This window comes from Pan troglodytes, chromosome 2 (assembly GCF_028858775.2).
Source record: "Pan troglodytes isolate AG18354 chromosome 2, NHGRI_mPanTro3-v2.0_pri, whole genome shotgun sequence".
Taxonomy (NCBI): domain Eukaryota; kingdom Metazoa; phylum Chordata; class Mammalia; order Primates; family Hominidae; genus Pan; species Pan troglodytes.
The window spans coordinates 49,899,084-49,918,486 of NC_086015.1; the positions used below are offsets into that span (position 1 = coordinate 49,899,084).

Here is a 19,403-nt window from a genome sequence, read left to right on the forward strand (position 1 = left end):
GGAGTGAGATGCCAGAGCATCTGGCTGGTTCTCAGCTATGTATAGTTTCAGACACCATTCATTTGCAATGAGCGCCCGCCGAGGGAAGGGAATTTCACGGCTCCCTCGCACCGCCGTTCCTTCAAGGCTGGTGAATCAGACACCTCTTTCGTTCTTACTGTGCATGCCCTCTACCTTTCAGATGACCTATTTGTTGGCCTTTTTCCATTTAGACGATAAACCCAAGTGCACCTTCTGCATCCCTTTGCTCTACAGGAACTGAGGGTGATGAAGGGGACATGCGCCTGGGAGTACCACACCATGACAGAGCAGCATTGAGTCCTCGGGACAATCAATACACCAAGAGGTGGAAATTAACATCCACAAGAGTGTAGTCGTGATTTTCCCCCAGAACAAATATATAAAAGGGATCTTTGTCATAACAATGACAGGAAATCATTAATCACATCAGGATTGAAGTCCCCACTGTAGCAGTGGATGGGAAGACTTCGTCTGTGATCTTCATTAAAAATGCAATATTTTGTACATTTAGCTTTTTTCAAAGTTTCACCAAAACACCTGTAATTAATACAATTTATTGTATTGTCTTTGTTAATGTATCTGATGTGCAAAACCTTACTAGATTTGCCCCAATTTGAAGGTGTCTGTGGCTTTCCAGCACTCCATGTGTTCCTAGCTACATCTCACAGGCAGACTTTCTAAAGTAGTGCCTTTCAGTAGCACTGTTGGCGACGATGGACAGGTTCTATATCTGCATTGTCCATTGGGATAGCCACTAGCTGCATGTGGCTATTGAGCACTTGAAATGTACCTGGCATGACTGAGAAACTAGTTAACACTTAAAACATTTTTCTTTTTTGATACAGGGTCTCAGTCTGTTGCCCAGGGTGGAGTGCAGTGGTGCAATCTTGGCTCACTACAACCTCTGCCTCCTGATCCTTCCACCTCAGCTTCCCTGAGTATCTGGGACTACAGGCATGGGCCACCATGCCTGCCTAATTGTTTTTGTGTTTTTTGTAGAGATGAGGTTTCACCATGTTGTCCGGGCTGTTCTTGAACTCCTAGGCTCTGCCTAGTGATCTGCCCGCCTCAGCCTCTCAGAGTGCTGGGACTACAGAGGTGAGCCACTGTACTGGCCCTAGTTAGCACTTTAATTAATTTGAATTTAAATAGGCACATCTGCCTAGTAGCTACTGTGTTGGATAGCACAGCCCTCTGGGGTTCTGGTACGTCTGTCAAGGCCAGAAAAGGTATGTTGCGATGGATAGTGCTACATCTGCCACGGGGTGGTAATCTGATACAGGCCTGCTCAGGTGACACCACCTAAAGAAATCTCATCAGTGTGCACCTCTGGCAAGCCTGACAAGGCTGACTTCTCTCGATAGGACCCTCCAATTTCCCCATTCCCTGTAAGCAGCTGTGCTGTCTAGGAAGAGAATTTGCTCTTAGATCATCAGTCTGTATGTGCGTCTTCAGACGAGACAGTTTCCCCTTATCCCAGCAGTTTTCAGCTTTTTGTTTCTGGTTGCAAATGATTGACTCCGCTGATTGCTGGAAGCTACACAGGTGACTCCCCACCCTCTCGGGCTACCCCACCAGTGACAACACAGGCAGGGGTGGCCTGGCTTCCTTTCTCGTGTTGTTATCGGGTAGCTGCCTGCTCAGAACCCACAAAGCCTGCCCCTCATCCCAGGCAGAGAGCAACCCAGCTCTTTCCCCAGACACTGAGAGCTGGTGGTGCCTGCTGTCCCCGGGAGAGTTGCATCGCCCTCCACAGTGAGTATTGCTCTTCTTCTTGTTGCCCCCAACCCAGTGTCATCTTGGCCCTCAGTTGTGTGCTGCTATGATGGCTTCTAAAACCTGGGCTTGCACTCATTTGTTCAGAGGTCGTGGGCACCAGTCACTTTTCTAGAAACTTCCAGGAAGGTAAATGGGAATTGGTGATGCCCAACCCAGGTTTCTTGTAGGGCGAGTAATAAAACTCCCTCCCCCTTCCCATACATGAAGCTTAGGCTTAAGGCAGTCTGTGATTTATACCTTAAAGGAAGGAGAAGCAGGTGCTGGGGGACAAGATGGTGGCCAGGGGTAAAGGACACACCCATGAGGTCCTTGAGTCTGAGACACTGCCCCATGGAAAGGATTCTTTGTAGCAGTGAAAAACTGGAAACAAGGAAACTATGCGTCAGGAGGCGAATGGTTAAATGAATTGTGATGTATCTAGACAATGGAATGCACAGCAGCCATCCAATTCTATGATACGGTTCTATATTGAATTGGCATGGAAGGTGATCCATGAAAGATGGGCAATTAGAAAGCAAGATAGAAGATTATATGTGTAGTCTGATTTCCTTTCTATTAAGTGCGTGTGTGTGTGTGTGTGTGTGAGGTTGTGTTACAGAGAAAAAGTCAGAAAGGAAGTATCTCAGAAACGTAACAATGGCTAAACTAGGAAAGGGTGCTTCAGGAGTTTTTATTTTCTATATTATGTATGTTGGCATTTTGGGGATTTTTTGTGCATTGTAAAAATACTCCTTTATGATCAGAGTAAAGCAAAAAGTTATTTTAAATGACTCATCAGTGGATGCTGGTTTGCCTTTTCAAACACACCTACCTTCTTTAGTTCTGAATTAGCTGTTACTCCATAGACGGCTGGCAAGTCCATCCAGAGAGTGGTCACTGTGTGCTGAACCGGAAGGGCTGTGCAGCAGCCAGTCTGTGGGATCCCATCTCCTTACTCCCTTTCCTGAACGAGCAAAAGCTAATTTACTATTTCAGCATCTGGAATTTCAGAGTCCTTTTCTTCCAATATCTGCTTATCTGTTCTGAAGCCTCTTTGTGTAGGCCTCACTCACAGGCTTGTGTTGGGAGCCCCTGGGCCCCGTGCAGCCCCTGCAGGGCGGTTGGCAGGCATCTGATCCAGGCATGGTGAGTGGATGGATCTGATAGATGGCTCAGAGACCCCGCCTCGTGTAGGGAACAAAAAGCAGAGCTATGAAAAAATGTAAGAGATGATTCAAGCTCCGTGTAGCAAATTGTACAAAGATCAAAGTAAGGACCTGCATTCCTGACTCATGTTAGTATCTGATTTGATGTTAGTGCTGTAAGCATCAGAGGCTATAAGTGTGGGGAGATGCTGTGTGCACAATAACCCCATGCTGATTTTCATGTTGGCTACTTAAGAATGTTAGAGAATACAAAAATAGTGATTGGATAATAAGAGGTTCCAAGCTAACTTTTCTAATAGGCACTTTTCTCTTTTGGAGAATTAGCAGCTCTCTCCCTTCCTTTATCTCCCAGGTCCCTGCACATACCCCATGCTTTCTGACTTTCATGCCTTAGTGCATATGTTTTCCCACCCTGGAGCAATGTTCCCTCCCCTCGTTGCATGTCTCCATGCTCTTCGGCCTTCAAGGACCCGCAAAAATGTCACCTCTTCAATGAAGCCCTCCTGGATTTTCCCCAGAGCTAAAGACATGACCTCCTTCTTCCAATTCCTACCACAACTCATAGCACTTTCCCTTTGTTGTTATTTGCAGCCATGACTTACTCAGTGTATTTGAATGCAAGCTTCTTGAGGACATGGATCATGTCTTACACATTGTTTAAGCCAAATAAATGTATCAGGTACTCAAGGCACATTGAATAAGTGGGTTTGATGGATGGCCCATGGCACCTGCAACAAGGCCTCACTGAGCAGCAAGGGAGAGATTTGCCACAGTGCTGAGTCAACTGCCCATCCACTCCCGACAGACCGCTGAGATGGTCCTCACTCTCAGTATGTTTGGTCATATGTGGGATTTTCCCCCCTATATTTTTCCCGCTTTCTCACTGGCAAGACGAAAATGAAAGCAAGCACTGAGACTTAGTAGCTGGGAGAATAAAATATTTGAGAAGTATTCTGACAAAATGAAAGAGAAATAGACGGCAAGGCTGTCTGTGGAGGTTCTAGATGTGGGCTCTAGGGAGGGGTATGTCCTGTTTTTACTCTTTGGCTCTCTCCAAATTTTCTATGAGCCAGAAGCAGATGCATATTTTATAAACTGTAATATATTACATTCTATTATACACCATAATATATTACATGATATATACTATTTGTTTATTTATTTTAGAGACAGGGTCTTGCTCTGTCACTCAGGCTGCAGTGCAGCAGTGAAATGTTAGCTCACTTCAGCCTTGAACTCCTGGGTTCAAGCGATTGTCCTGCGTCAGCCAGCTGAGTAGCTGGGACTACAGGGTAGGCAACCATGCCTGGCATATTTTTAAATTTTTTGTAGAGATGGGGTCTTGCTCTGTTGCCCAGGCTGATCTCAAATTCCTGGCTTCAAGTGATGCTCCCACCTCAGCCTCCCAAAGTGTTGGAACTACAGGCATGAGCCATCTTGCCTGGCTTGTGTTTATATATTACCTTTTTTTTAAAAAAAATAAAGACAAACCTTTATAGAAAGCTAGTGTACAACTTAGTTGCATAAAGTAGCCTCGGTGAATGTAATTACTAGACTTGCTCTTTCTGCGGTAGCTGGAGCAGGCTACAAGTTCCTCCTCTAGATGAGTTTTGTAAACAGGTGTGCTGAACGTTAGAGCATTGGGCTTCTTCTTTTTTTTTTAAATATGACAAGTTATTTTTATGACAGCTCTTAAAATAAAATTTTACACACTTGGTAAGATATTTAAATAGTTTGCAAAATCTAAATGACAACATGAAAGTTCATTTTGCACTGGTCATCGTGGTTCAGTCTCCTTCCAGAAAATGTTTCGGTGCTGGTGAGCAGTGCAGTGTATGTCTTTTTCTATTTTTTTTTTTTTTAAAGATCACACAACATAAGTCTTCCTACATGTTGCATTTTAATCTTATAGTCTTGAGGACCTCTTTTCTATCGGCATGAGGACCATCCTTGTTTATTGGCTACACGTGGTTTATTGGATTGATGTGTCATAATATTACCAATTGCTGAATATTTAAGTTGTTTTCCAATTTTTGTTCTGCTCCAACATATATCCCTATACCTGGACCCTTGTGTTCTTTTGTGAGAATACCAGTAGGGCAAATTCCAAGCAGATGTGCTGCAGAGTCAGAGATGTTGTGCTTTGTAAATTTTGACAGATATGGCTTAACCCTCCAAAAAGATCACATAAATTTATACTCCTCACAGCAGTGTGGAGGCCTTTTTTCCAAACTCTTACCAATGTTGTTACCATCTATTGCTATTTCCAATCTGAAACTTGCTATCATTCACTATAACCAAAGCCATTCTTTCTTCTTTTTGTGGTTTCTTTCTTTGGGAATTTTTCTCAGGTATTACATGATTAATATTCAATCCTTTCATGAAAGCAAAAAGGAGGTGACATAAGCCCTGGGTATTAGAAATATATATATATTTATATAAATATATATATATAACATATATATAACATATATATATAACATATATAAAGTGTTTTCTAATTGATATCTCAAAAATCAACCTCCGTATTCCCCAAGCTGTAATAAAATAAAATTTGCTGAGTTGAGGTCTTCCAAAATCAACTGGGCATTTTTCATCTGGGGGAAAAAAAAGAAGAGTAATGCTCAGCTCCAAAGTGGCTGCTTTTCTGCTTGCTGGGTGAGTTTCTTGTTTCAAAACAGAGGCTCACTGGGCTTCTTGATGGCACCTGGAGTCATGCCAAGCAGGAAGCAATCACTCCACAGAGCTGAAGATGTCAGAACCGTTCAGAAATACTGCCTGGGGAAAGTTCTTGGTTCTTCGGCTTAGGAGGAAAGGGGCAGAATACAACCTTTCTGAAGAAAATGCATCTTTCATTCACCTGGGAAATATTTCAAAATAACTATAAAAAGAAGTTAGAAGCAGGTGAATTGCCCCACAGAGGGGAATGTTTAAATGAATTGGGGCACAGCCCCTGTCGGAATGCCAGGTAGCTGATGCCTTCACCTGTCTGAAGAATGTTTAATGATGAAAGAAATGTTCATAATCCGTTAGGTGGGAAAAAGAAAATAAAAGTTCAAAGTGTACGAATGCATAGAAACACGGCTGGGAGGGAAAACAACAGAAAGTTAAAAGTGGTTATTTTAAGGTAGGAAGATTACGGGTGATTTTGATTTTCTCCTCTCGGCTTTTCTGTATTTGTCAAATTTCCTGCAAACATGTGTGTTACTTTTGTAACAAAAAAAGTCATTTTTCAGATAAATGTCAGTGTTTTCCTGGCCCCCAGAGGGCTGCAGTGAAATTCGGTGCATGCCCAGGTGGCTGGGTAAGGTCACGGCCGGAGGCTGGGGCTACTCATTTTTATTTCAGACACAGTCCTGTTCCAGGCTTTCTTGTGTCTTAGGGTCAATTGCCAAAACATTTTTTTCTCTTCTTCTAAAAATTTATTGTGAGTCTTACTTGTATCTAATTTCAAGCTCACTGAAAAGTGAAGAATTGTGTAAAGAATGCTTATAAACCCTTCACCCAAACCATTGTTTTCATTTTGTCCTACTGGCTTTATTATTCTCCTTCTCTCTATATACATATGTTTTCATTAATTTTTTGCATTTTTTGCTTATTTTTTGAATCCTTTGAGAATATGCCAAAGACACTGTTCTCTTTTGCCCCTAAATACTTCAGGGGATAATTCCTAAGAACAGGGGCATTCTCCTGTAAAACCACAATGCAGTCAGCAAAATCAGGAAATTTAACCCAGATGCAGCACTATCATCAAATTCACAGCACCTATTGTAATGCCCTTAATTTCCCAGTAATGTCCTTCACAATTATTTTTTTTCCCCACTCCAGGACCAAATCCAGGTTCTTGCCTTGCATCTACTTGTCCTGTCTCTTTAGTCTCCTTCAACCTGAGATGGTTTCTCAGTTTTTCTTTGTCTCACTTGACCTTGATATTTGGCCAATTACTTTGCAGAAAGTCCTTCATTTTGGGTTTTTCTGATGCTTCCTCATTCTTTGATTTAGGTTGACCTTTTTTTCCAGGAATAAAGATGATGTGTCTTCCCTCCTCAACTCTTTAGGACAAATGTGACACTGGTTTGCTTCCATGTTGGTGGTATGGGGTTTGAAGACCAACTTAGCCGGTCTTCAAATCCAACACCATCAACATGTAGTTACATGTCTCCAGGGAGCCCTGGCTGTTTAGTGGAGAAAGATATTTAGATTCCAAGATCAGGGCACTAGGCGCTAATTATGCTGTGTATCATTGCTTTTAGGTCCTCTCAGCAGACAGAGCCAGGAAACATGTATGTGAAACACACATACATATACATATACAAATTGTCTATCTATCTAATTTAATCTTAAAAACATATGGGTATAAAGACATGTGAACATGTATGTTCATTCCAACACTATTCACAATAGCAAAAACATGGAAGCAACCTAAATGTTCATCAACGATAGACTGGATAAGGAAAATGTGGTACATATACATCATGGAATACTACACAGCCATAAAAAAGAACAAAATCATGTCCTTTGAAGCAACATAGATGGAACTGGAGGCCATTATCCTAAGTGAATTAACACAGAACAGAAAAACAAATGTCACATGTTCTCATTTATAAATGGGAGCTAAATGTTGAGTACATATGGACACAAAAAAGGGAACAACAGACACTGGGACCTCCTTGAGGAAGGAGGGAGGTAGGAGGGTGAGGATAAAAAACCTATCTACCAGTCAGGTACTATGCTTATTAACCTGGGTGGCGAAATAATCTATACACCAAGCCCCCATGACGCGCAATTTACCTATATGACAAACCTGCACATATACCCCTGAAGCTAAAATAAAAGGAAAAAACCCACAAAAACAAACCAAAACAAAAAAAACCCACGTGGGTCCGTAGTGATCTCTCAAGTTGGCTACAACAGCACAAGGCACTCCAGTGCACTTTTGAAAAGCTACCAGCAGAGAGGTTACCAGGAGGAAGTTCTGGTTGCTTTCCTCCTCAGGGCCTGCTGACAGCCGGAGATGACACTGAGAAGTGAAGTGCCAGAATGTTTTCATCGTACTTTGCTTTTCCCTGCCTTACTTGAACAGCTTTATTGAGGTCCAATTATAATAAACTGCAAATATTAAAATGCAGAATGTAAGTTCTGACATACATACACCCTTGCGAAGCTCTCACACAACCCAGACAGTGAACATATTTATCCCCCACTGAGGTTTCCTTTGTACCCACCTGCCCTCCTGCCCTCCCACACTCCCCTTCTCTCTCTCTCTCTCTTTTTTTTTTTTTTTGTTTGAGATGGAGTCTTGCTCTGTCACCCAGGCTGGAGTGCAGTGGTGCAATCTTGGCTCACTGCAACCTCTGCCTCCCAGGTTCAAGTGATCCTCCTGCCTCAGCCTCCTGAGTAGCTGAGACTACAGGCGCACACCACCACACCTGGCTAATTTTTTGTATTTTTATAGAAATGGGGTTTCACCACGTTGGCCAGACTGGTCTCGAACTCCCAACCTCAGGTGATCTACCCACCTTGGCCTCCCAAAGTGCTGGGGTTATAGGCGTAAGCCTCCATGCCCAGCCACCTCCCCTTCTCTCTCTCTCTATTGCCAGGACATCAGTGATTCTGCTTTCCGTCAGTATAGATTAGTTTGCATTATCTAGAGTTTTATACAAGTGAAATCATACAGTATGAACTCCCTTTGGTCTGGCTACTTGGCATAATTGTTTGGAGACTTGTCCATGTTGCTGTGTGAATCGGTCATTCATTCCCTATTCCATTGGATGGATATTTCACAGTTAACTTATCCATTTACTACTTGATGGACATTTAGGCTGTTATCAGTTTTTGGCTACCACAGAGTAAAGCTGTAATGAACATTCACATACTAGTCTTTATGGGGACATATACTTACAATTTTCTTGGGTGAATACTTAGGAGTGGGATGACTGGATCACATGGTGAGTGCATGTATAACGTCTTAAGAAACTGCCAGTTTTCCAAAGTGGTTTTACCACACATTATGCATTGGAAACCACTGTACTTTCAGAAAAGCAGGGTGGGGTCATGATGTTGTTATGGAAAGGAAGCCAACAGGTTGGCTTTATAGGATTTATGAAAGAGACTATTTTTTTCGAGAACCTTGGGGTGTGATGCTGGACAGGTTTCCTTGAAATGTACTCGCTAAGGGTATAAAAGGAAATGCCCCGGCTCAGGCACAGACTCCGTCCTCGAAGGCAGTCAAGCTGTTGTTTCTTTGGTTATGTAGGGGTGGGCTTTAAAGAAATTCAAAACACATGAAAATGACAACTCGAGATTTATTTCAGTCAGTTCCGAGGCCCTGTGCATTAGGGAACTAGAACTCATTTTTCTTCAGTACACAAACCTAGGACTTCCTTTTCCTGCTGAAGTCAGGGTAAAGAGGAGAAAGGTGGGTTCTGGGGGCACCGGGTCTTTTAGGGAGGGGGCCCCAACCCCAGTGGGCACCACCCAGCCCTCATGTTCTTCTTGCCACCTGGTTACTCAAAGGCCCTTTTCCTGGGGAGTCCAGAGCCCAGGGCATTCTCAAAGCGACCACTGTCCTGTTAGCTTCGGTGAGTCCCTTAGCTGATAGAGCAGGGGGAAGGGGAACCAGTCAGCAAAACAGGACTTGACAGACAAGCTGAATCAAGGGAAAGGGAGCTAATGTAGAAAGGATGAGCTGGGAAAAATGTAACAGCCCACCTGCCATTCCTCATTTGTGGATGGGAGATGTACTAATTATTGTCTAAGTAGAAAGAAAACAAATGCTAGAATCAGGTGACCCTCAGAGTCAAAGAAGTGAATGATAACTTCAAAGGAGAGGTTCATTCATTTCTGTGTGGACTACTCAGATGATTCTGAAATCTAGAATACTATATAGACTCTAACTCCTGCTTGGAATATTTTTTTCAGAAGAATAAACAGATTTAAAATTTAATCTCCATCTTTTTGGCATTTGGTTGTTACTATTCGTTTACAAGCCAGTCCACTTTTTGATTTTTGTCCCTTTTCCAGGAGCAGGCTTGCATCTGACTGACCCACCATGACACCCACAGACTTCACAGTGAGTACAGCCGTGCTCCTCTGGCTCCTCAAAACACACACTCATCTTCCCTTTTTAGGGGGTGTGGGAAGGATCCACTGTGGGGGAAGGATTTATCTGTGTGGTTTCCCAGGGTAAGATCTCTGCCTGGCAATGCGCATTGCTGGGTAGGTTGTTGTCCAGCACAGAGGGTTTTGCAAATGCAAAGAGGCAGCTATGCTTTGGGGTATGTTGTGGAGACAGAGGAAAATGTGGTGTTATAAACAGCTAAGGATTTTTAACCATCTTTAACTAGGGTGTGCTTAGTTCCATATGCCTGTTCTAAAACTCAGACAAATGAGGCAAAGGGAGAATTCATGTAATTTGCTTTTAAAAAACCCATGGTGGGCACATTAGTTGTATTTCTTGCATAACATTATGTAGACCTTATGAAAACACGTAACAGTATACATTACCCTGAAAGAGACCAAGAGCTGAGCAAAAATTAGTGAGTCAGTCTGGGCGTGGTAGCTCACGCCTGTAATCCCAGCACTTTGGGAGGCAGAGGCGGGCGGATCACCTGGCCGAGGCCAGGATTTCAAGACCAGCCTGCCCAACATGGCAAAACCCCATCTCTACTAAAAATACAAAAATAGCTAGGTGTGGTGGCATGCACATGTAATCCCAGCTACTTGGGAGGCTGAGGCACGAGAGTCGCTTGAGCCTGGGAGGTGGAGGTTGCAGTGAGCCAAGATCACGCCATTGCACTCCAGCCTGGGCAACAGAGCGAGACTCTGTCTTAAAAAAAAAAAAAAAAAAATCAGTGAGTCAAATCATAATCCAGAGAATCTTTTTTTCTTTTACAGCCAAATGTAATTAAGTGTAGAATCAAATTAATTTCCCATGCTTTTGTAACATTCATAAATGCTTTATAAAATTACCTAAGGGCTTTGATTTTGCTCTTCTCCAAGGGAAAGCCTGGGTTTTACATGTAGATAATTGAAATCCAGACTTCCTAGCAGGAGGGCTAACAAACTGCCTCACAGTACATTGTAGGTTTCCATGATCTATGGAGAGTGGTGGTTGAAACAGTTTATCAACTAAATTATTTATGATATGCTAATGATTCATTAGTATTACATATGTATAGTTACCTAATTGCACCTATATCCATAACAACAAAAAAGTAATTAATTTGGTCCTGGTGAAGTAACTATTATTCTGACAAAAAGTAGACTCTTCAGTTTCTCCTGCATTAAATTCACCTTTCAATCCCTGAGGCTGTGGAAACAGAAGTAGATGAAGGCAGCAGAGCCAGGGCTGCTTCTGAGCTTGCCAGTCATTTGCTTTTATCATTTGGGATCTTGGATAATAGCCAACTCTGCAAAGCAGCCCCAGATAAGAAGGAAACTGCACCTCAGTAATGACCTTCTCTTGTCAGAGGAGTCTGGCGCCATCTAAATGGGAAGAAGATGGGACCCCTGTGGCCCTGACTCCCATATTCCATGGAAAGTAGCCGTGGCACCCTGTGGCCACCTTTCTGAGGATGTGCTGGGCCAGTCACCCATGCAGGTGCCCCACATTCCCTCAGCGTCACAGTAAAGGCAGAGTCCTTTTTTACAGATGAGGAGACCTAGACTGGGGAAGGTGGTTTGAGGGTTCAAGGTCTCATAGAAATTTGGAGGAAGAGCCCTTGAGGGGTGCTGTTGGCAATCATTGCTTTGCTGGGTTCCTCCCTCAGGGTGAATGTCAAAGCACTGAAATCCAGGTCTCAATGTTGGGATTTAATACTTTCTCAAGTGTGGGGCCAAGGTGTCTGCCAGAGTCCCTGCTGATAACAAATTCATTTTTTCCCCACCTCCCTCCTCCTTGTGCCCTCTCTTATTCCATCTCCCCCATTGCCTTGTGCCCATTCTTGGTGCTAAGGCACAATGGAAGCCTTGGCAAGCACAGTCCCTGCCCTTTCTCTGTCCATTCCCCAGAGAGGGGCATCTTGAGCCTGGGTTTGGCTGAGGGTTTCCAGAGAACACATGAGCCAGAGAAGGAGGCCCTGGAAAGCTCTGGGAACTTCTTCCTGCTCTGGGTGTTCCCAACTGGGATGCCTGGGCTGCTGCTTCTGAGCCCAGGACTCCTGAGGGAAGAGGACGTGCCTGTGTGGGAGCAACAGCCTGTGGGCTCAGAGGCTTGCCAGGACACAGACAGGCAGGATGGGCCCCTTGCCCTGGCTGTGCACTGAGGTTTGTTTACATTTACTGAGGGATTTCCAGAGGATTTGATGTCTAAGATCCATCAGGCATGTGCAAAACTGTGAGTGTGAGTCGTGACACAGGGGGTGTTGTTCCAGGATTCCTCTCGTGGTCCTGACAAATTTTATATAAATCTAGATTTGGGGTGTAAAATTCAATCACTTAAAAAATATGCCTGGGGAGTCCCTAACCTAACTAACTAAGTAACTTCATGCAAAAGCACGAGGTCCTTAATTCTCACCCAGCAGAAAAACTATGCCCCCTGGGCTTCCAGCAGGACACAATGTCCTTGTCTGGGATTCAGTCTTGGGATTGTTAGCTGTGCCTGCTCACCGGGCAGTGGAGAAAGCTGGGTCACCCAGGTCCTGGGATTTCTGCACAATTTCTCCTGTTCTGCTCCTGCAGTCTCCTCCAGGCCCCGCTCCAGATCACCTTCCCTCGCTGGCCCAGGAATCCATCTCCTTCCAGCACCTTAGCCCAGGACTAACACAGCTAAGTGATGCTGGCCTTCCCACCTGCCCCCTCTCATTTGTTCCCTAGGAACCAAAGTCATCCCTTGTGCTTGTCCTTCTGCCAAGCATGCCCTCTTCCCTCCCTTGCCTTCTTCTTTCTTCCTTGTCTGTCTTCCTCTTAACATGTCTTTAAAATCCGTGCTGCTCCTCGCTACCTGGAGCTGCAGCAGGAGGAGAGCAGGCTTGCTGGACCGGAGAAGCAACTCCAGGCAGCAAGACCCCTGGGCCCTCATCTGTGAGGCTGCTTGCGATTTGCTTCACAGCCGTGGGCTCAGGCTCATGTGAGAGTCTATTAAAGCTATTTGACCAAAAAAAAAAAAAAAAAAAAAAAAAACACACAACACACAAAACACCAATCCACAAATAACAAAAAAAAAAAAACTTCAAAAGCAAGTTTAGCACTTATTCATTGTGTGGATTCACAGTCGGTACTTGCTCATCTGCATTGTTTTACTGAGAGTCCTCCAAAAGGTCATCCTCCCAACCTCTTAAACCTGCTGTGATGTCCATTGTGGGGTCTCCATGCTCTTCACAATCTTCCTTCTATTCTCAAGTTCTTCTTTCACTCAAAGTCCACTCAAACCTCACCTCCTACAGGACGACTGCCTTAGTGGGGCCATGATTGCAGCTGGTTCCCGTGTCCAGCGTTGGGAGGATTCTCCTGGCATGTTTCTAAAATGTGTGTCACCTAGGAGGTCTGTCCTCTCGAGAGACTGGGTTTCCAGACAAGGGCCAATGCTAGAAGAAACATCTCTAAGTGTAAACTGAAATGGATTAATCAAGCCAAGGGACTAATCACATATAAAATAGGGAGACGAGTTTTCTTTAGTTCTTTGCGTTTGTGGGCCATTTTCAGCTGCCCTGGCCTGAAGAGCCGCCTCCGGGATCCTGCTCCTGGGTCCCTCTCTTTGCAATAGGATTTTCTCTTGCTCACATATTGGAGATGGAGTCAGGACTAGATGTCAGATTTTCCCAGTTGTCATCCAAGTTACCTTGGGTCCCCCTGCTACTTCCTGCCAGCCAGGGCCCAAATAGGACTAACATCTACTGTCCTTTATCAATCAATTCAGTGAGCCCTGATATCTAAGAAGCCCTCCACAAACACACACACAACAGGTTCTATGTTCCAATAAATTTAGAAAACATTGTTAAACAAAATTCAACAGATTCTGAAGGATTTCTCAGAGTCTTTACTGTGCTAATGTGCAATTAAAATAAAACAACTTCTGGGCCGGGCACGGCGGCTCACGCCTGTAATGCCAGCACTTTCGGAGGCCAAAGTGGGTGGATTACGAGGTCAGAAGTTCGAGACCAGCCTGACCAACATGGTGAAATCCTGTCTCTACTAAAAATACAAAAATTAGCCAGGCATGGTGGCACACGCCTGTAATCCCAGCTACTCAGGAGGCTGAGGCAGGAGAATCGCTTGAACCTGGGAGGCGGAGGTTGCAGTGAGCCGAGATGGCGCCATTGCACTCCAGCCTGGGCAGCAAGAGCAAAACTCCATCTCAAAACAAACAAACAAATAAATAAAACGAGTTTTGTAGGACTTTTCAGATCCTTCAATGTCCTCAGGAGTATTGTGAATTTCAGAGAAGGAATATGCAAAGATTCTCAACTATTTTAACCATTAGTGTTCCACCTAAAACATGGTTTGGGAAACGCTAGTCAGATCTACTAGAAATAGATGGATATTACAATGTATACAGATAGGGAGAGCCCAGCTAACAGGAGGTAGAGAATATTTTGCTATTTAAATATAAACATTTAAGTACACAAAATCATCTTTGTACTTATATATTTGTTAATATTAACTGTTCAAAACAAAATAAAAACTTATTGTGGATTTGGGGTGACTTCTAGTCCAAATGTATCCAGATAAATTGAACTATTGCATTTGCCTCAGGATAAATAAAAGTAGAGATGAGATTTGGCAAGGAATGTCCCTCAAGGAAAGGGAGTGAGAGCTGGTAGTCCCTGGTGGAATTTGGGAGTCCTAATGGGAGCCCTCAGAAGGAAACTGGTGGGAAGTGAGAGTGCTTGAGGATCTGCGGGCAGAGGTTTTGGAAGGAATGTAGCAGGCGTGGCACGGACTCTCCCCTCCTCCTCCATCGGCAGTCCACATCCTTCATTACCTCCCACCCCAGGTTTGACTCAAGGGCTTACATCTCAGGGTCTCATTTCCAGACCTCATTTCCTGTTTCCGTAGCAGGGGTTTTAGGATGGCTTCTGCTTCAGGAACCCAGAAAAAGTGTAAGAAGTGTGTGTGTGTATGCGCGTATATGTGTGTATATATGTGTGCATGCATGAGTGTGTACCTATGTGTATGTGAGCATGAGTGTTGGCATGTTTGTGTACGAGAGCATGTGCAAGTGCATGTATTATGTGTATGCATGTACATATGAGTGTGTGTGCTTGTTGGGGCCAGCTTCATGGCTGTGCAACCCACACAGTCACACAGGGGCCCTGTGCTTAGAAGTGCTGCTTGTTTGATTGAATGCTGGATGTGTTGAAATTCCTAATAATTTTTGGACCACGGGTCCTGCTAACTATAGAGCAGGTCATGGTGCTTGTGTGTGTACGTAGGGTTGAGAGTGTCTGTGTGTGTATGTGTATGTGCATGTGTATGTGGGTGTATGCTGGTGCTCCCGGAGCTTTCAGGAAACTCAGGGGACTGGGATCCAGATGAGTTTAAGAGCCCTTGCTGACCTTTTTAGGGTCAGTGAAAAACTGAATAGATAGGAGAAGTACGATCGCAGTCATATCACAGTTTGATAAAACTGCCCATCAGTAGTGTGGAGGCACTCTTACCCCATCAGAGCACTTGGCATGCACACTATAAATGTTCATTTGTGTGTCTGGTTGCTCTATGGGTAGGTAAGTTTCCTGAGAGTGAAGCCACACATCTGACTTATTTATTATGGTTTCTTTGGCAGATAGCACAGTAGCCAACATACAGTATGTGCTTAATAAACATCTGTTGAATAAATAAATATGTCACAACCCAAGCAGATGTCCTCAGAATGCCTACGTGTCTTTGGCCTTATCATAGGTGTTTGGGGTTGGAAGGGTCAAGAGGTCCATGCCTCTGCCATCAGACAGGACCTTCAAAATATTTTCCTTGACCTAATGCCATCTTGTGTCCCCTTGCAGAGCCCTATTCCTAACATGGCTGATGACTATGGCTCTGAATCCACATCTTCCATGGAAGACTACGTTAACTTCAACTTCACTGACTTCTACTGTGAGAAAAACAATGTCAGGCAGTTTGCGAGCCATTTCCTCCCACCCTTGTACTGGCTCGTGTTCATCGTGGGTGCCTTGGGCAACAGTCTGGTTATCCTTGTCTACTGGTACTGCACAAGAGTGAAGACCATGACCGACATGTTCCTTTTGAATTTGGCGATTGCTGACCTCCTCTTTCTTGTCACTCTTCCCTTCTGGGCCATTGCCGCTGCTGACCAGTGGAAGTTCCAGACCTTCATGTGCAAGGTGGTCAACAGTATGTACAAGATGAACTTCTACAGCTGTGTGTTGCTGATCATGTGCATCAGCGTGGACAGGTACATTGCCATTGCCCAGGCCATGAGAGCACATACTTGGAGGGAGAAAAGGCTTTTGTACAGCAAAATGGTTTGCTTTACCATCTGGGTATTGGCAGCTGCTCTCTGCATCCCAGAAATCTTATACAGCCAAATCAAGGAGGAATCCGGCATTGCTATCTGCACCATGGTTTACCCTAGCGACGAGAGCACCAAACTGAAGTCAGCTGTCTTGACCCTGAAGGTCATTCTGGGGTTCTTCCTTCCCTTCGTGGTCATGGCTTGCTGCTACACCATCATCATTCACACCCTGATACAAGCCAAGAAGTCATCCAAGCACAAAGCCCTAAAAGTGACCATCACTGTCCTGACCGTCTTTGTCTTGTCTCAGTTTCCCTACAACTGCATTTTGTTGGTGCAGACCATTGACGCCTATGCCATGTTCATCTCCAACTGTGCCGTTTCCACCAACATTGACATCTGCTTCCAGGTCACCCAGACCATCGCCTTCTTCCACAGTTGCCTGAACCCTGTTCTCTATGTTTTTGTGGGTGAGAGATTCCGCCGGGATCTTGTGAAAACCCTGAAGAACTTGGGTTGCATCAGCCAGGCCCAGTGGGTTTCATTTACAAGGAGAGAGGGAAGCTTGAAGCTGTCGTCTATGTTGCTGGAGACAACCTCAGGAGCACTCTCCCTCTGAGGGGTCTTCTCTGAGGTGCATGGTTCTTTTGGAAGAAATGAGAAATACAGAAACAGTTTCCCCACTGATGGGACCAGAGAGAGTGAAAGAGAAAAGAAAACTCAGAAAGGGATGAATCTGAACTATATGATTACTTGTAGTCAGAATTTGCCAAAGCAAATATTTCAAAATCAACTGACTAGTCCAGGAGGCTGTTGATTGGCTCTTGACTGTAATGCCTGCAATTCTCAAAGGAGGACTAAGGATCAGCACTGTGGAGCACCCTGGCTTTGCCACTCGCCGGAGCATCAATGCCGCTGCCTCTGGAGGAGCCCTTGGATTTTCTCCATGCACTGTGAACTTCTGTGGCTTCAGTTCTCATGCTGCCTCTTCCAAAAGGGGACACAGAAGCACTGGCTGCTGCTACAGACCGCAAAAGCAGAAAGTTTCGTGAAAATGTCCATCTTTGGGAAGTTTTCTACCCTGCTCTTGAGCCTGATAACCCATGCCAGGTCTTATAGATTCCTGATCTAGAACCTTTCCAGGCAATCTCAGACCTAATTTCCTTCTGTTCTCCTTCTTCTGTTCTGGGCCAGTGAAGGTCCTTGTTCTGATTTTGAAACGATCTGCAGGTCTGGCCAGTGAACCCCGGGACAACTGACCCCACCCACAAGGCATCCAAAGTCTGTTGGCTTCCAATCCATTTCTGTGTCCTGCTGGAGGTTTTAACCTAGACAAGGATTCCGCTTATTCCTTGGTATGGTGACAGTGTCTCTCCATGGCCTGAGCAGGGAGATTATAACAGCTGGGTTCGCAGGAGCCAGCCTTGGCCCTGTTGTAGGCTTGTTCTGTTGAGTGGCACTTGCTTTGGGTCCACCGTCTGCTCCCTAGAAAATGGGCTGGTTCTCTTGGCCCTCTTCTTTCTGAGGCCCACTTTATTCTGAGGAATACAGTGAGCAGATATGGGCAGCAGCCAGGGAGGGCAAAGGGGTGAAGCGCAGGCCTTGCTGGAAGGCTATTTACTTCCATGCTTCTCCTTTTCTTACTCTATAGTGGCAACATTTTAAAAGCTTTTAACTTAGAGATTAGGCTGAAAAAAATAAGTAATGGAATTCACCTTTGCATCTTTTGTGTCTTTCTTTTCATGATTTGGCAAAATGCATCACCTTTGAAAATATTTCACATATTGGAAAAGTGCCTTTTAATGTGTATATGAAGCATTAATTACTTGTCACTTTCTTTACCCTGTCTCAATATTTTAAGTGTGTGCAATTAAAGATCAAATAGATACATTAAGAGTGTGAAGGCTGGTCTGAAGGTAGTGAGCTATCTCAATCGGATTGTTCACACTCAGTTACAGATTGAACTCCTTGTTCTACTTTCCCTGCTTCTCTCTACTGCAATTGACTAGTCTTTAAAAAAAAGTGTGAAGAGTAAGCAATGGGGATAAGGAAATAAGATCTCCAAATACCTTAAAACCATCACGGCTGACAAGTTTTTATTTCTCCTCTGTCCAAACTTACTCCTCAGGCTTTTCCGTGTTAGTCAAATGGAATTTCCAAGGAGGACTATTGGAACAGCACAGTAAACCACCCCTGGCTTTGCCACTTGCTTTAGAGGAAGCATCTAATTTCCCCAGTGCCTTGTGGATCGCTGTGGTTTCCGTTCCAACGCCATCCCTTCCCAAAGGGGAGACAAAAGCACTGGACCCTGCCATTTCACCCTTTTTCTCCCTGCCCACTTCTAAAGCACAGGAGAATGAGGAATAAAGTGAGCAGACATGGGCAGCAGCCAGGGAGGGCGAAGGGGTGAAGCGCAGGCCTTGCTACCCCATCAACATGCTGCCCGTGAGGGGGCAGTGGGTGGGAAGAAAACATTGGCCTGGGACCAGCAGATCAACGTGGGCCCAGCACAGGCACTGCATCCGTAGTTAAAGGGAGGATAACTTCTCCAAGGTCACTTATGAACACAGCCATCCATTGGCCATTTCCAAGAGGAGACCCAGATATTTACCCTTATAGGAACTTGAGAGAATAAAAAAGATGCATGAGCCACTTCTAAATAACATTGTGCAGTTAGGTGCAAAGAACACAGCTGAGTTTGGCTTTTATTTTTAGATACTGCGGTTCTGATGCTCTGTCATGGGAGTCCCAGTGGTGCTGAGCCTCACACAGGGCAGCCTCACCAGGACAATTATGGAGCCTTCCCAGGTGGGAGCCCGGGCAAGTAGCTTTGTGTGGACCTGTTCTGGTACATGTTTTAAATGCCCAGACTCCTCATCACACACAAATTTCTTGGGTGGGGTAGGAACAATATAATGAATTAATATCTTTATAAACATTTAAAATTAATCATTTCTCAAATATGTACTTCATGTGTCAGAGTTCAGCAGCTAGGAAACTTCTAGAAAATAAAGATTGCCAACCTTGAGCATTGGGACATTACATCC

At 44.5% G+C, this 19,403-nt stretch overlaps 1 protein-coding gene across 3 annotated transcripts; it reads left to right on the forward strand.

Moving 5' to 3' along the window:
- Positions 1-1,663: 1,663 nt before the first annotated feature.
- On the forward strand, positions 1,664-18,246 carry CCR9 (C-C motif chemokine receptor 9). Of its 3 annotated transcripts, none has more exons than XM_003950087.5 (3): positions 1,664-1,776; positions 9,969-10,017; positions 15,887-18,246. In XM_003950087.5, the coding sequence occupies exons 2-3, from the start codon at positions 9,997-9,999 to the stop codon at positions 16,973-16,975; spliced, it is 1,110 nt and encodes a 369-aa protein (XP_003950136.1). In that variant the 5' UTR covers positions 1,664-1,776; positions 9,969-9,996; the 3' UTR covers positions 16,976-18,246. The 3 variants fall into 3 exon arrangements, with proteins under 3 accessions (XP_003950136.1, XP_001148103.1, XP_063662826.1); XM_063806756.1 differs by lacking the exon at positions 1,664-1,776 and adding an exon at positions 9,278-9,363; XM_001148103.7 differs by lacking the exon at positions 9,969-10,017.
- The last annotated feature ends 1,157 nt before the right edge of the window (positions 18,247-19,403 follow it).

Coding starts and splice junctions, on each gene's coding strand:
- CCR9 (XM_003950087.5), top strand. CDS start 9,997: ATGACACCCACAGACTTCACA. Junction 10,018..15,886: donor TGACACCCACAGACTTCACA/GTGAGTACAGCC, acceptor GTCCCCTTGCAG/AGCCCTATTCCTAACATGGC.